Source organism: Lactuca sativa, chromosome 8 (genome assembly GCF_002870075.4).
Source record: "Lactuca sativa cultivar Salinas chromosome 8, Lsat_Salinas_v11, whole genome shotgun sequence".
Taxonomy (NCBI): domain Eukaryota; kingdom Viridiplantae; phylum Streptophyta; class Magnoliopsida; order Asterales; family Asteraceae; genus Lactuca; species Lactuca sativa.
The window spans coordinates 94625896-94639387 of NC_056630.2; the positions used below are offsets into that span (position 1 = coordinate 94625896).

The 13492-nt window shown below is 34.0% G+C and overlaps 2 protein-coding genes and 1 non-coding gene across 4 annotated transcripts; all 3 read left to right on the forward strand.

The window, feature by feature from the left end:
• The first annotated feature begins 567 nt into the window (after nucleotides 1-567).
• Nucleotides 568-7076, forward strand: LOC111908348 (protein ENHANCED DISEASE RESISTANCE 2-like). Of its 2 annotated transcripts, none has more exons than XM_023904172.3 (22): nucleotides 568-1158; nucleotides 1450-1524; nucleotides 1680-1733; nucleotides 1826-1891; nucleotides 1994-2049; nucleotides 2218-2294; nucleotides 2389-2514; nucleotides 2611-2645; nucleotides 2772-2875; nucleotides 2961-3056; nucleotides 3250-3314; nucleotides 3435-3506; nucleotides 3614-3784; nucleotides 3943-4154; nucleotides 4274-4340; nucleotides 4424-4599; nucleotides 5103-5204; nucleotides 5373-5420; nucleotides 5531-5674; nucleotides 5829-5924; nucleotides 6217-6318; nucleotides 6679-7076. In XM_023904172.3, the coding sequence occupies exons 1-22, from the start codon at nucleotides 919-921 to the stop codon at nucleotides 6769-6771; spliced, it is 2277 nt and encodes a 758-aa protein (XP_023759940.2). In that variant the 5' UTR covers nucleotides 568-918; the 3' UTR covers nucleotides 6772-7076. The 2 variants fall into 2 exon arrangements, with proteins under 2 accessions (XP_023759940.2, XP_023759939.2); XM_023904171.3 differs by having other exon boundaries at nucleotides 569-1158; nucleotides 3223-3314.
• Nucleotides 7077-7941: 865 nt separating this feature from the next.
• Nucleotides 7942-11960, forward strand: LOC111908347 (DNA replication licensing factor MCM5). The gene is made up of 16 exons (XM_023904170.3): nucleotides 7942-8328; nucleotides 8596-8739; nucleotides 8846-9025; nucleotides 9116-9214; nucleotides 9298-9434; nucleotides 9529-9631; nucleotides 9743-9877; nucleotides 9955-10032; nucleotides 10162-10266; nucleotides 10366-10457; nucleotides 10545-10773; nucleotides 10882-10970; nucleotides 11054-11144; nucleotides 11238-11347; nucleotides 11440-11569; nucleotides 11656-11960. The coding sequence occupies exons 1-16, from the start codon at nucleotides 8038-8040 to the stop codon at nucleotides 11839-11841; spliced, it is 2199 nt and encodes a 732-aa protein (XP_023759938.1). The 5' UTR covers nucleotides 7942-8037; the 3' UTR covers nucleotides 11842-11960.
• Nucleotides 11961-12836: 876 nt separating this feature from the next.
• LOC111908379 (small nucleolar RNA U3) lies at nucleotides 12837-13048 on the forward strand. Its single transcript, XR_002855858.1, has one exon. It is a non-coding gene; the product is annotated as a small nucleolar RNA U3 (small nucleolar RNA).
• Nucleotides 13049-13492: the final 444 nt, after the last annotated feature.

Sequence of the window (13492 nt, forward strand, 5' to 3'; positions counted from 1 at the left end):
ATAATTTGTTTCTGATTCTTGTGTACAATTGAGTAATATTATAATTATATATCGTTTTAAAATGTTTTGGTTTTGGAAAAACCGATCCAACCAAATTGTAATTGGATCGGGTCAAATCAGATTTGAATTTAATTTGGACTATTCAGATCCATGTTTTGAAAACCGAAATCAATTTGGATTCATTTGATTGGATCGAATCAAACCGATCCATCCAAACGAACACCCAACTTAATATTTATTTTGTTCGGGTGGATAATTCAGTTTTGGTTGTTTCTAACAACTCTCATTTTCGTGATATGATAATGACTAGATGAGCACATTAGGAATTTTTGTTTGCCTAAATATGACATTACCCTTGTTCTTATGATCGTTTTATACTAAGCAAAACACGTGCACGACACATTAAGATTTTGTTTGTTTTTTCACTAACAGCATTCGAATATAATAATTTACTTTAAGTATTTTAAAAAGAATCCAACCACTATTAGGAACAATGTCATGTCAAAAAGTAGGATATCATTATTTTCATTGCTTTCTCCTTTACATATTTAAACAAAGACAGATGGAAATTGGAAAAATATTGATTCTCTAATCAAACTTTAATCCAGTAGTCGGCAAATTCTTGATATCAGATTTACAAAATTTCAAACCAGACCTCCTAAAATCATCAAGCTGTCAAAATGATCGCATTAAATTTGAATGTAACTCCATCTTCCAACTGGTATTTCATCGTTTCTTCATCTTCCAGTCTCTACCCAGAATCCCAAGAGAATCACCATCAACAACAACAACAATCATAAACGTTCTACTCCGTTTTTATTGACCCATAACATCCAAAAAGGGTTACACTCTCTCGCTCTTGTAATTGAATTTTTGATCTCAAAAACCCACAAAATTTCTGGTCGGAGAGAGAAGGAAATGGAATCGCCGCCGTCGACGAAGAAGATAGGTCAAGGAGGCGGGTCTTCGGAAAGCGGAGGATCGGAGAGTGGGGCGGAGGAGAAGGGGTGTAGTCGGACGAGGTTCGAATACTTCGGTTGGGTTTATCATTTGGGCACCAATTCAATTGGGCGCGAGTTTTGTCATCTTCGATTTCTATATATTCGTGGGAAATACGTGATGATGTATAAACGCGATCCTCATGAAAACCCTGGCATTGTAAGTTTTAATTTCAAATTTACCCCCAGTTTGATTCCTCTTTTACATCTTAATCTAAATACATGCAATTCTACAATTGCATGATCAACGAAGTGAACAAGGTATAATTTAACGCTCTTACATCAATCATTACAAGGGTATAAACTTGTAGTGATTCATTCCTTTGCTTGCAAGTTACAGCATATTTTCTCTCTGAAAGCACACATATTGCTATCTACCTTCTGTTTTGTTTTGGGGAACATTTGGAAATTCATCAATCACTAGGGTTTAATCATAGTATTCTCGACGCAGAAACCACTAAGGAGGGGTGTTGCTGGGAACACACTTATGGTGGAGGAGCTAGGACGAAAAAAGGTCAATGATGGTGTAAGAACTTCAAACAAGCTCCATTTATTGTAATTACTTGAACATTAGTAGATGTTTTCAAAGCAAACACTTAGGTCTAAATATCAAATTCAATTCATTTCTTAAACTCAAAAGGTTATTGACTTACTTTGCTTGATTATTTTCATATTTTCTAGGATCTTTATGTTCTAAGGTTTTACAACCGACTAGATGAAGAGAAGAAAGGAGAAGTAAGTGATATTTTCTGGTATTTCTGTACGTATCTTACCAATCATTTATCCGATTGTTTTGTCATTTTATTTTTCTTATTATGTATTGCAAGATTGCTTGTGCTACAGCAGGAGAAACCCGAAAATGGATGGAAGCATTTGATCAAGCAAAACAACAGGTTGAAAGAATTGCAATCTTTATTACTTAATTCGTTTTTTTACACATGTTTTTCTTTTTCTATTTTTCTTATATGTATCTTTCCTTGAACTACAATTATCAGGCTGAGTTTGAGCTATCTCAAAGTTCCACCAGACACAGATTGAACATGGAGAACGAGTATGCTATCTCTTGAATCATATCTTATAATTTGCTAAGACCATTATGTAATTTCACAAAGTTGTCACTCCAAAAATCACCTTTGTTGTTAGCATTGAAACTTTGTTGCATATATTTTTATACACAAGTTTTTTTTTTAGTCTGATTGTAATATTTGTTAATTGGAAGGATTGATCTTGAAGGGCGTCGCCCAAGGGTAAGGAGATATGCACATGATCTAAAAAAGCTTATAAGAATAGGACATGGTAAGATACTAAACATACTATTTCCAGATATTTATAAATCTTTTAAAATACTTTTTTCATCATAAAGAATCAATGATTTTCTCTTTGTTTATAGGTCCAGAGTCACTTGTGAGAAGATCATCAAACTTGGGTAGACATCAAGGGTCTAATGAGTTCATGGAAGGTGATGCTGCAGATGTCATTGAAGCACATGAGTGGAGATGTGTTCGTACAATCAATGGTACAATCTTTTTTAATCCCCATTTTGCCCTTACATTATTTTTATATATATTATATGGAATTAAATTGGACTCTTTGACTGGATACTGAATTTCAGGTGTCAGACTCTTTGAGGATGTGTCTGACAACAAGGTGATAACTTTATGAGTTTTTTCTTTTATCCCGTATATATTTACCTTGATTATATATTTATATAGATACATGAATTCAAATATGAAAATTAAATATATGTATTGATTATTTTTTATATAATGTTAGTCGCGCAGCAAAACTGTACTTGTGAAGGCTGTTGGTGTTGTGGATGCAAGTCCAGATACTGTTTTTGAGGTGGTTTTGAACGTTGATAGACATAGAAGATATGAGTATGTTGATAAGTTTATTTGTTTTTTTTTTTTCTTTTGGGGTTATAAAATCTTTTTTGTGTTTACTAAAAAATTAAATTTTCAGGTGGGATGCATTGACTGGTGATTTAGAGCTTGTAGATTCTTTAAGTGGTCATTCTGATGTTGTTTATGGATCTTATGATTTCAAATGCTTAACTAGGTGGGTCGCTCTCCAATTGATTATTATTTTTTTAAAAAAAATTCTGAATGTAGATGTTCATTCTCATTGGATACTGATAAAATGATAAAAACAATCAGTTTTTATATTAATATTGTTTTATATATATTTTAGCCTTTAACTCATCTCTTTTGTCATCTCTCATCAGTCGAAAACTGATGTGCTATTCTTATAGATGGCAGTCTAAGTGCGATTTCATATTCTCTAGACAATGGTTTCGTGGGCAAGATGGAACATATAGTAAGTAAATTTACCTATATGCCCTCCCTTTCTATGTTACCTATTATTTCTCAATACAAATTAGATATTGGGAATTTGAAAATGATTCTCTTTTAACTATTGAATGAACCTATAATGCAGCAATCTTGCAGTTTCCTGCAATGCATAAGAAGCATCCTCCAAAATCTCGACATCAAAGAATAAAGATTAATCGTAAGAAAATCTTTTTTTTTTTTTTTTTTTTCCCCTTGAAATTTAAGTACTTTTTTTGTTTTTATATAATAACATGCCAACCCACTACTTTTTTTTTTCTTTGATAGCTTCTTCATGGGAGATTAGGAATCTAAGAGCTTCAGTTGGATCACATGGTGATAGATGTCTTGTAACACATATGTTAGAGATAGAATCAAGAGGCTGGTTTAAATGGAAATGTGGTCAAGGCTCAAAGTTTGAAAATTCGATTCCTTATGCATTATTGAACCAAGTTTCAGGTTAGTTTATGCTTTCATATTATTATTATTATTATTCCAATTGTCAGTTTAGTAGATTTGATGTTTAATGATGATAGTAATTTAGAAACTGACCTTTTGTAATAAGGTTGACTTTATAATTCATCGCATTGTAATAAATTTATGATGAATTGTTTTAGGTTTAAAGGCGTATATTGGGGCAAGCCCTGGACTTACATCAGAATCATCAACAACACTTGTGGCTTCAAAAGGCTCTGATGTTTCTGGATCCATTAGTGAGTTTGAAGATGCAGAAGTTGCTGAAGAGTTTTATGATGCAATTGCTGCTGACTCATCATCCTCATCATCTTCAGATGATGAAGATGATGAGAACACTCAACTTGATAGCAAGGTTTGTTGCCTTTTTTATCTTTAGTAATATTATATGCATGATCTTGAAAATTTTAGGGAAAAGTGTTTGTTTATCCCCTCTATAATAACCCAAATTATACTTATTTCTTTGTGTAATAGGGCCAAAGAGTGAAGCTAAAGAATGTTTCATGGGCTATTGCCCGATTGGCTCTAACAGCAAAGAAAGGTAACTTAATAGCCTTTTTCAAAGTCTTTAAATTTTCTTAATCTTGCTTAATTTATAGATTTTTTTTGTTAAAATCTAAACAGCTATGGATGGAAGCCATGAGTTAGATCCAAATGTGGAACCAGTTAATCTTGATTCTAGTCTGTTTCATGGATCAATGCACAAAGGGAAAAGTGAATCTGATGCAAACTGTTGGACATCTCCAAGTGGTGCTGGTTTTAAGATTAGAGGGAAGACATATATGAAAGATAGTACTAAGGTAATATTTTCTTATAGTAAAGTAGTTAAAAACAAAATTTAAAGCAATTTAACAACATTGAAGGCAACTAAGGTCATGTTACTTTTTGAGGAAATGATGACACACTTGTGGAAATGAAAAGAAAAAGTAAATGAGGACAAATTTATAAAAAGTTGGGACTTAATTAGAAAGCCTCTTTTTTATGACTTTCTTTATTAACTCGTTCTTTTTGTATCTTGTCAAAAAGATGATTAGGTTGTAAAACAAAGAGTTTCTTTTTAAGATGAACTGTCTAAATGTGAGTAAATGACATTTTTACCCTTCTGTCTAAAAGTGGTGCTAAATTAGTAAATAACAAATGACTGTATATTTAAGAACTGTTACAAACCAATCATATTGCATCACATGGTTGGTGTAATGTTAGTAATAAATCTTTCATAATGCTAACAAAATTTTCATATTACAACATTACTCCATATGTCAATTATACTTTTAATGATTTTTTTATTTATTTATAAATTCAGGTAGCAGGAGGGGATCCCCTTTTGAAGCTTATAGCAGTTGACTGGTATAAACTAGAAACTTCTAGAAGTAAAGTGGCTTTGCATCCCAAAAGCCTTGTACAGGTAATCAAAAGTTTCTTGCTATCATTACCATTGACCAAATTACAAGAAATATCAATGTAGTTTAATCTTTTTACCAATAATATCAAGATATTATAATTTTTTACCCATAAAAGCAACATACTTTCCATATAATATTTTCCATAATTCCAACTCATTCTCATTTTACAGTCAGAAGCTGGAAAAAAGCTTCCATTCATCCTTGTAGTCAACCTGCAGGTATATATGCATTAACTGTTTTTTTTTTTTTTTTTTAATTTTTAATTTAAAATGGAAAAAATATTGTTTTAGCCGCTGTATTAAATAAATATGTTGTTATGTTGGTGTAGGTTCCAGCAAAACCAAACTACAGCCTAGTTATGTATTATGCTGCAGATAGGCCTGTAACTAAGGGATCATTGTTGGGTAAGTTTATTGATGGAAATGATGCATTTCGTGATTCAAGATTCAAATTGATCCCAAGCATTGTACAGGTATTTTATTTGCAAGAAATAGCAGTGTATTTCCATTGATTTGGTTATTATATCCTATATTATTTTCATCATATTCTGTGTTGATATGATATTGAAGAAGAAAGTGGTTGACACTTGACACTTGACACTTGACACTTGACATTTGACATGACAGGGATATTGGATGGTGAAACGTGCAGTCGGGACAAAAGCTTGCCTATTGGGAAAAGCCGTAACTTGTAACTACCTAAGACAAGACAATTTTTTGGAGGTTTCTACTTTTACTTTTTTGCATTATTAAAAAGACCTAAATACCCTTCTTATCCTCATCACTGAAAATAGCCCTAATTATGCATTGTGCATGGTCATACTCATATCAATGTTGCTTATTTCCTCTTATCGGTCATTTACAAGATAACTAACGTCATTCATTGATTTTGGTCCACATGATTCTTGTATTGTCTTTTATCGAGGGCATTTTAGGAAAAAAAGGGATGCAATCTTTTAGTCTGAAAATGAATAGTTTTTACAACTTGTTTATAATTATTTGTTATGATGCGCAGATTGATGTGGATATTGGTTCTTCATCCGTTGCAAGGAGTGTCATCGGTATTGTTCTTGGATATGTAACAAGCCTAGTCGTTGATCTTGCCATCTTAATTGAGGTCTTTACTCATTTCCTTACATCATTGTCAACTAAATAACAACTTCCATTTTCATTATCAAGATTCATGAGGCCATTTACGTCTTTTGCAGACAAGATATTGAGAGCAAGTCCATTTCCCACCTTTTTGGCATGGGACAAAAAATTGCATTTTTTTTTCTCTAGTGGTATTAGTCCCGGTCCAATGCATGTCAAACACAGTACAAATTTGTTATGTTTAATTGAAACTAATATGTCTTTACTTTTTGGGTGGGACAAAAACTTGCAATTTTGGTCCTACTGATATAGAGTCCAATACATGCCAAACGCAGTACAGTCTGTTCTGTTTAATTTAAACTTTTTTTTTTTTGACAAATTGCAGGGAAGGGAGGAGAAAGAATTACCAGAGTATATTCTTGGAACGGTGCGATTAAATAAAGTGAAGCTGGATACTGCTGTTCCTCTTGAAGGTTGACATAAAAAAAAATGGTGATTATGATGTGTATATGAATTCACGACTCTATTATGGCCTATATATATTGACTATTGAGCTCCCCCCATATGCAAATAATGCTTTCAACACAAGGGAAATAGTGGTTGGCCTCCATGAATGCTTGAATTTGGCATCAAGTTACGACTGTCCATTTGTTGTACAATCTTGAGAAACAGTAGGCCGTTTTTGTGTTTTTTTTTTGGAAATTATATGATCATCAAACGTGTTAGCATTAAAATCAGCCATTTTATTTGCTTTTATAATTAGATGGTGTGATCTTTTGTACATGTCTTTTATTTGGTTGCTTTTTTTTTTTCTAAAAAAAAAGATTAATAAATTATGATAGAACCATTTATCTGATGTGGTGAGTCTCGAATGGGACTAAATCAATGTATTTGGTAGACATATAAATGACACTAATATAAACTTTTTTCAGTCGCTTTTCTATGTTTGTATGAATGCTAGTAAGCTAAATGTAGCATACAAAATTACAAATGATCCATAAAAAAATGTGTATCATTTACATGCCATTTTAGCTTACTTAACATCACATAAGCAAAAAAAAAAAAAAAAAAAAAAAAAGAAAACTCAGAAGATTGTTTAAAGTTAACATGTAACCAGCTCACAAATTGCCTTAGATGGCAAAGAATTTAAGTTGATTGTTATTCAGGGGTAAAAGATCACCAATTTTGTCTTTAATGGTAAAAAGAATAAGTACGTTTTTGTTGGGTCTTTAAAAATTTGCAACATCCAATTAAAAATTTCCATGTCATCATGTTTGCATATATGGCATATGATGTGCACGATAACATGACAATGACATCAGCAACTTTATACGGATTACATATTGTTTAAAATCAATGGATAAATTCAAGTTCGTTGCTATGATTGTAAAAAAAAAATGTTGCCTATTTTAATAAATACAGTATAATAAAATACGTCAGTCGCAGTCTGCCCTAAATATTAATATTACTACACAAATGACCCCCTAAAGTATTGCTCAATTTTGATTCAATAACGTTTGAGTCACCAGAATGTTACTACCGGCCCAAAGTAAGCAGGCCCAGCCACCAACGAGTGCACTATCACTTCTCATCATTTCCCGCCATATCTTTCCCGCCAAAATACCTGAGAAAAAGGGCGGGACGGAGAGGACTATCGCCGCACAAAGAGCATTTCTAGAGAGAAGTGAGAGAGAAAGCGAGAGAACGTCGACGAGAGACCAAAAGAAAGCTTCGACGATTGAAGATGTCTGGCTGGGATGAAGGTGCGGTACACTACAGCGACCAAGCACAGTTCCCTCATGGCGCCGGCGCCGATCCCGAACAGGCGGCGAACCGCCACACGGTACTCAGGAAGTTTAAAGAGTTCATCAGGAACTTCGCTCGTCCGAACGAGCCCAACGTCTTCCCTTACAGAGAAAGCCTTGTTCAAAATCCGAAGTTCCTCCTCGTTAATCTAACCGATCTCCTCACCTATGACAAAGATCAAGATCTTCGAGATTTGCTCCGGAAAAACCCTTCCGATTACCTCCCTCTGGTACGCTATAGTATCGATATGCACACAATTTTTTTTTGCACATCTGCTTTCTTCCACAATGGGAATGGTTGTAATTAGGTCAAAAAATATTGGATCTAGGTTTCTGAAGTATAACATCTAAATTACAATCAGCGTCTCTAACTTAAGTCGAATTATTTTCACTCTGGGCCAAAGGATTGAGTCTGTTGAACCTAATATACATATTAGCTGTTGTGATGTCAATTTTGAGCACTGGATATCTTATTTTAGCTATGTTTGTATTCTTAGTTCGAAACTGCTGCGGCAGAGGTGAATGCAAATTTGAAGGCAAGAGTTGCCGGAGAAACTGGAGAAATGGAGGAGCCACAGACAGGGGAGGTTCAAATTTTGTTGAAATCAGATGAGGATCCTGTATCAATGAGAGCCCTCGGGGTTGGTACCTTAATCTTTCCGTTTTCATTGCTTAAATTTCTTGCTAGCTTATCTCGTTTGCGATTCTAACACTTCTTATTGGATCTTCCAATTAATTTAATCACAGGCACAATACATATCCAAACTGGTTAAGATATCTGGGATTACTATTGCTGCATCTCGTACAAAGGCTAAAGCAACTTACGTGACTTTGTTGTGTAAGAACTGTAAAAATGTGAAGGTGGTTCCTTGTCGCCCTGGGCTTGGTGGAGCAATTGTGCCAAGATCATGTGACCATGTAGCACAGGTAATTAAATACATTCATCACCTCGTTGCCATTTCCTCCATAAATGTGAACTCCTTTTATATTAAATGCGTTTGCTCTTAATTTTTACAGATGGGTGAAACACCATGCCCTGTTGACCCATGGATTGTAGTCCCAGATAGAAGCAAGTATGTTGATCAACAAACCTTGAAACTTCAAGAAAATCCTGAGGTAAAAAGTCTTGATATTTAATGATTTCTTACAATGATTCACTACTGAAGTTTCTAACTTTTTGGCCTGTTTTTAAATCTTAGGATGTCCCAACTGGTGAGCTACCAAGGAACATGCTTTTATCTGTAGACAGACAACTTGTACAAACAATTGTACCTGGTACAAGACTGACTATAATGGGAATTTACAGCATATTTCAAGCTTCCAAGACATCCACATCGTAATACTTTCACTCTATTAATTCACCAATAACATTGTACTTTCATACATTTTGAATATAGCTAAATCTGCAATTTTTTTCTGTTTTGATCTAGTCACAAAGGAGCAGTTGCTATTAGACAACCGTATATAAGAGTTGTTGGAATAGAAGAAACAAACGAAGCTACTCGTGGTCCTGCCAATTTCACACAAGAAGAGGTAAAGTTACTATCATTTGATGCAAATTATGTTTGTCTTTTAGTGGAAATAGAGATTGTATTGCTTTGGTTTTGTTTGTTACTTAGTGGGCTACCTTCATTGTGTTTTCAGGTTGAAGAATTCAAGAGATTTGCAGCAGAAGGCAATGTATATGAAAACATATGTTCCAAGATTGCCCCTTCTATATTTGGCCATGTGGATGTTAAAAAAGCTGTGGCTTGTCTCCTGTTTGGAGGATCAAGGAAGGTATAATGCCAACTTTGCCCTTGAATATTGTTGTCTTTACTTAATCATGTAGGAGCTCATTTCCTCTATTTCCACAGACTTTGCCTGATGGTGTAAGATTGAGGGGTGATATTAATGTTTTGCTCTTGGGAGACCCATCCACTGCAAAATCACAGGTAACCTTAAATTCTTTTCATTTCTTTTTATTACAGAGTTGTAATTTTAATAATCCAAGTAAATGAATGAAGGTATTTTACTATTTGTTGCATTTAACGTTTAACCCATGAAATTACTCTCTTCTGTAGTTTCTCAAGTTTGTTGAGAAGACTGCTCCTATAGCTGTTTACACTTCTGGGAAAGGCTCATCTGCAGCTGGGCTTACTGCTTCTGTCATTCGTGATAACAGCACTGTAATTTTCTTGTCTTTTTTCTTTTTTCTTAATACAATTATTCCACAACACCCTTCCATTTTTCTCCTATTCTAATTTAAAATTATAAAAATCATTCAGCGCGAGTTTTATCTGGAAGGAGGGGCTATGGTCTTGGCTGATGGTGGTGTTGTCTGCATTGATGAATTCGACAAAATGAGACCAGAAGACAGGTTGGATTAAAAGTTAACACAATGTTTATCTTCCTTTTTACCAAATTACCCTCAAAACTCTGACATATTTTCAAATTTTACAATTAGGGTTGCCATACATGAAGCCATGGAACAACAAACAATATCCATAGCCAAAGCAGGAATAACAACAGTTCTCAATTCCAGAACTTCTGTGTTAGCTGCAGCAAACCCTCCATCAGGCCGTTATGATGATCTCAAGACTGCACAAGATAACATTGACTTACAGACTACAATCCTTTCAAGATTTGACCTCATCTTCATTGTCAAAGATATCAAGATGTTCAGCCAAGACAAGGTTTTTTTTTTTTTTTTTTTTTTTTTTTAATTAAAAAAACTCTTCTTGTATTTTATATTAAAATATTATGATAACATTTTGTTTTTGTGTTTTTTTTTTTAAATGTAGAAAATAGCGACTCATATTATTCAGGTCCATACATCTGCTAATGCAGCGGGTGAACCTAGGGATACTAAAGATGATAACTGGCTTAAAAGGTCTGTACTCTGTAATAATTTTCTATATAAAGGGTAGAATGGTCATTATGGTAAAGGGCTAATCCGTAATCTCATCTCTTCAGGTATATTCAGTACTGTCGCAGCATGAGTCAACCTCGCCTATCCGATTCTGCAGCTACTTCGTTGCAGCAGACTTATGTTGAAATTAGACAGGTTTAAAACCATATACTAATACTCTATAAATTTAGTCCCTGAAGTTTCAATCTATGTCAATTAACACCCTTTTTGTGAAATTTTTTTATACAGAAAATGAGGAAACAGGCAAACGAAACTGGTGAAGCGACAGCTGTACCAATAACAGTGAGACAGCTGGAAGCGATAGTTAGGTTGAGCGAGTCGCTAGCAAAGATGAGACTGTAAGTTGGTAAAAAATAAAAAGCCAGTAATAGTTTTATTTTTTACTGTCTAGTATTAACTGTTTTGTTATTTTTTTTAAAATGTATTTTAGGTCAAATGTGGCGAATGATATTGATGTTGTGGAAGCAGTTAGACTGTTTGAGAATTCAACGATGGATGCTGCGAAATCTGGGATAAATCAACATATCAATTTGACCCCTGAGATGGCAAATGAGATAAAGGTTTGCTAACACATAATAGTACTTTTTTATTTTATAAACTTCGTTATTTATTTAATTTTGTGTTTTGAAAAAAAAAAACAAAACAGCAAGCGGAAAGTCAGATAAAGAGAAGAATGGGAATTGGGTCTCATTTATCGGAGAGAAGACTGATTGATGATTTGACAAGAATGGGGCTGAATGAGTCGGTTGTGAGGAGAGCATTGATAATAATGCATCAAAGGGAAGAAGTTGAATACAAGAGAGAAAGGCGTGTCATTTATCGCAAAGCTTAGCTTTAAATCCTTTTTATCATTGGATTGGGATTGAAAATGTCATTTAGCAAGTTATTAGTTGTTTTATTTTTACAAGAAACCTTTTAACTTTAATTTGAATCACTTGTGTTTGTGGTTGATTTTTTGGAAAATAGACCATTGGGAGTGTCGAATTATATCTTCAACTATGGCATAGTGTAAATTTGGAAAACAACTACTTCACAAAATTGAAAGTTCTTAGGGAAGAGTCATCTAAATTCAATGATCTTCAAGAAATGAACACTAATTGCTTACATATGTACTTTTGGTTCCACAATTGGAACTTAACCTCATCTTTGTGTCTCAACTACCCAAGACAAAGTCTAATATGGAAAAGTTCGATCACAATTTTGCTTGGATACAATGGATTTTAAGCATGAGAATGATTGGAAAAGCTTCTGCTCATGTTGGCCTCTATTTACTTCAAAAAAAAGTGCTGGAAGCTAAGATTCGTGCAGTTACTATTCAAGATTGCCATCATTGTTTTGGGCATCCATAAGTCAAGAAACTCAAGCTTATTGATAGTTTTTCTTTTTCTTCCAAAAAATAGAAAATAACGTTTGTTTTATGTGTCCTTTAGCTAGACAAAAGTGTTCACTATTTTGTGTCGAGCCTAAAATAAGTTTTGGACTGCATGAGAAAGTCTCACCAACTTGGGAGAAATCCTATTTACTAGTCAGTCATTCTTCTAGTTTTTTTTTTCGATTGATACAATTAACATTAGCAAACTCAAAAAAGAAAAAAAAAAGTAGAGATAAACTTGTGGGATTAAAAAAAAAAAAAAAAAAGAAACTATATAGCAAAACTGCATAAGAAAAAGGAAGTTGGTTTAATTAATTTCTTGCATTCAATCATATACTAGTATTTAAGTGCAGTGGATAGCAAATAATGAAAACCAGTTCTCATATACGACTCCCACATCGGTTCTTAATGCAAATGTACGCGACCATATAATTCTCATGGGGAGACGAACATGCACGACCTTACTTGAACAGGATCTGTTCTATAGGCTCGTACCTCTGTATTCTTGATTCCTAAGAAGACAGAAACCCATGTCTGGTTGATGAACCACGACCATGTAATCAGAGCGTGAATAACAGAGCTTATGGTCTTGGCCAAGGTTAAGTAGATGATCGTTGTCGGCTCATCTCATGGGTCTTGGCATGGTTACATGGTTGTCTGACAGACCATCCTTATTTTTTTTTTATTCAACCTGTTCGACGATGCTCGTTTATTGTAATCTAGATATTTTACATTGTGCAAACAAGGTGTTCGACGAAATGCGTGAAAGAGATCATCCCTTTCTTTTGTATATGTTTTTATTGCAATCCATTTTCCCTTTCTTTTGTATATCTTTTTATTGCAATCCATTTTACTATCCATTGTCATGGAGAATATGGAGTTATTTACAGAGGTGCAAACAAGGTGTTCGACGAAATGCGTAAATGGGATAGTGGCTTTATATATAACTTGGTACCTTTCTTTCTTTAGTTTTTTTCATTGCAATCCATTTTACTTTATGGCTAACGTGCCACAGTGTACTGGTGCCTTGTACTTAATGCATTGCAAACTGTACACGATGAAACCAAACGATCAATCTCCATCTGATCATGGCTTTCTTTAAGATATACTC

Excerpts from the sequence above, each read along its gene's own strand:
- LOC111908348 (XM_023904171.3), top strand. The coding sequence starts at position 919 with ATGGAATCGCCGCCGTCGACGAAGAAGATAGGTCAAGGAGGCGGGTCT. Across the intron at positions 2,876-2,960 it reads GATAGACATAGAAGATATGA|GTGGGATGCATTGACTGGTG; the intron begins GTATGTTGATAA and ends TTAAATTTTCAG. Across the intron at positions 4,155-4,273 it reads ACACTCAACTTGATAGCAAG|GGCCAAAGAGTGAAGCTAAA; the intron begins GTTTGTTGCCTT and ends TTTGTGTAATAG.
- LOC111908347 (XM_023904170.3), top strand. The coding sequence starts at position 8,038 with ATGTCTGGCTGGGATGAAGGTGCGGTACACTACAGCGACCAAGCACAG. Across the intron at positions 10,033-10,161 it reads CATCCACTGCAAAATCACAG|TTTCTCAAGTTTGTTGAGAA; the intron begins GTAACCTTAAAT and ends TCTCTTCTGTAG. Across the intron at positions 11,348-11,439 it reads TCGCTAGCAAAGATGAGACT|GTCAAATGTGGCGAATGATA; the intron begins GTAAGTTGGTAA and ends AATGTATTTTAG.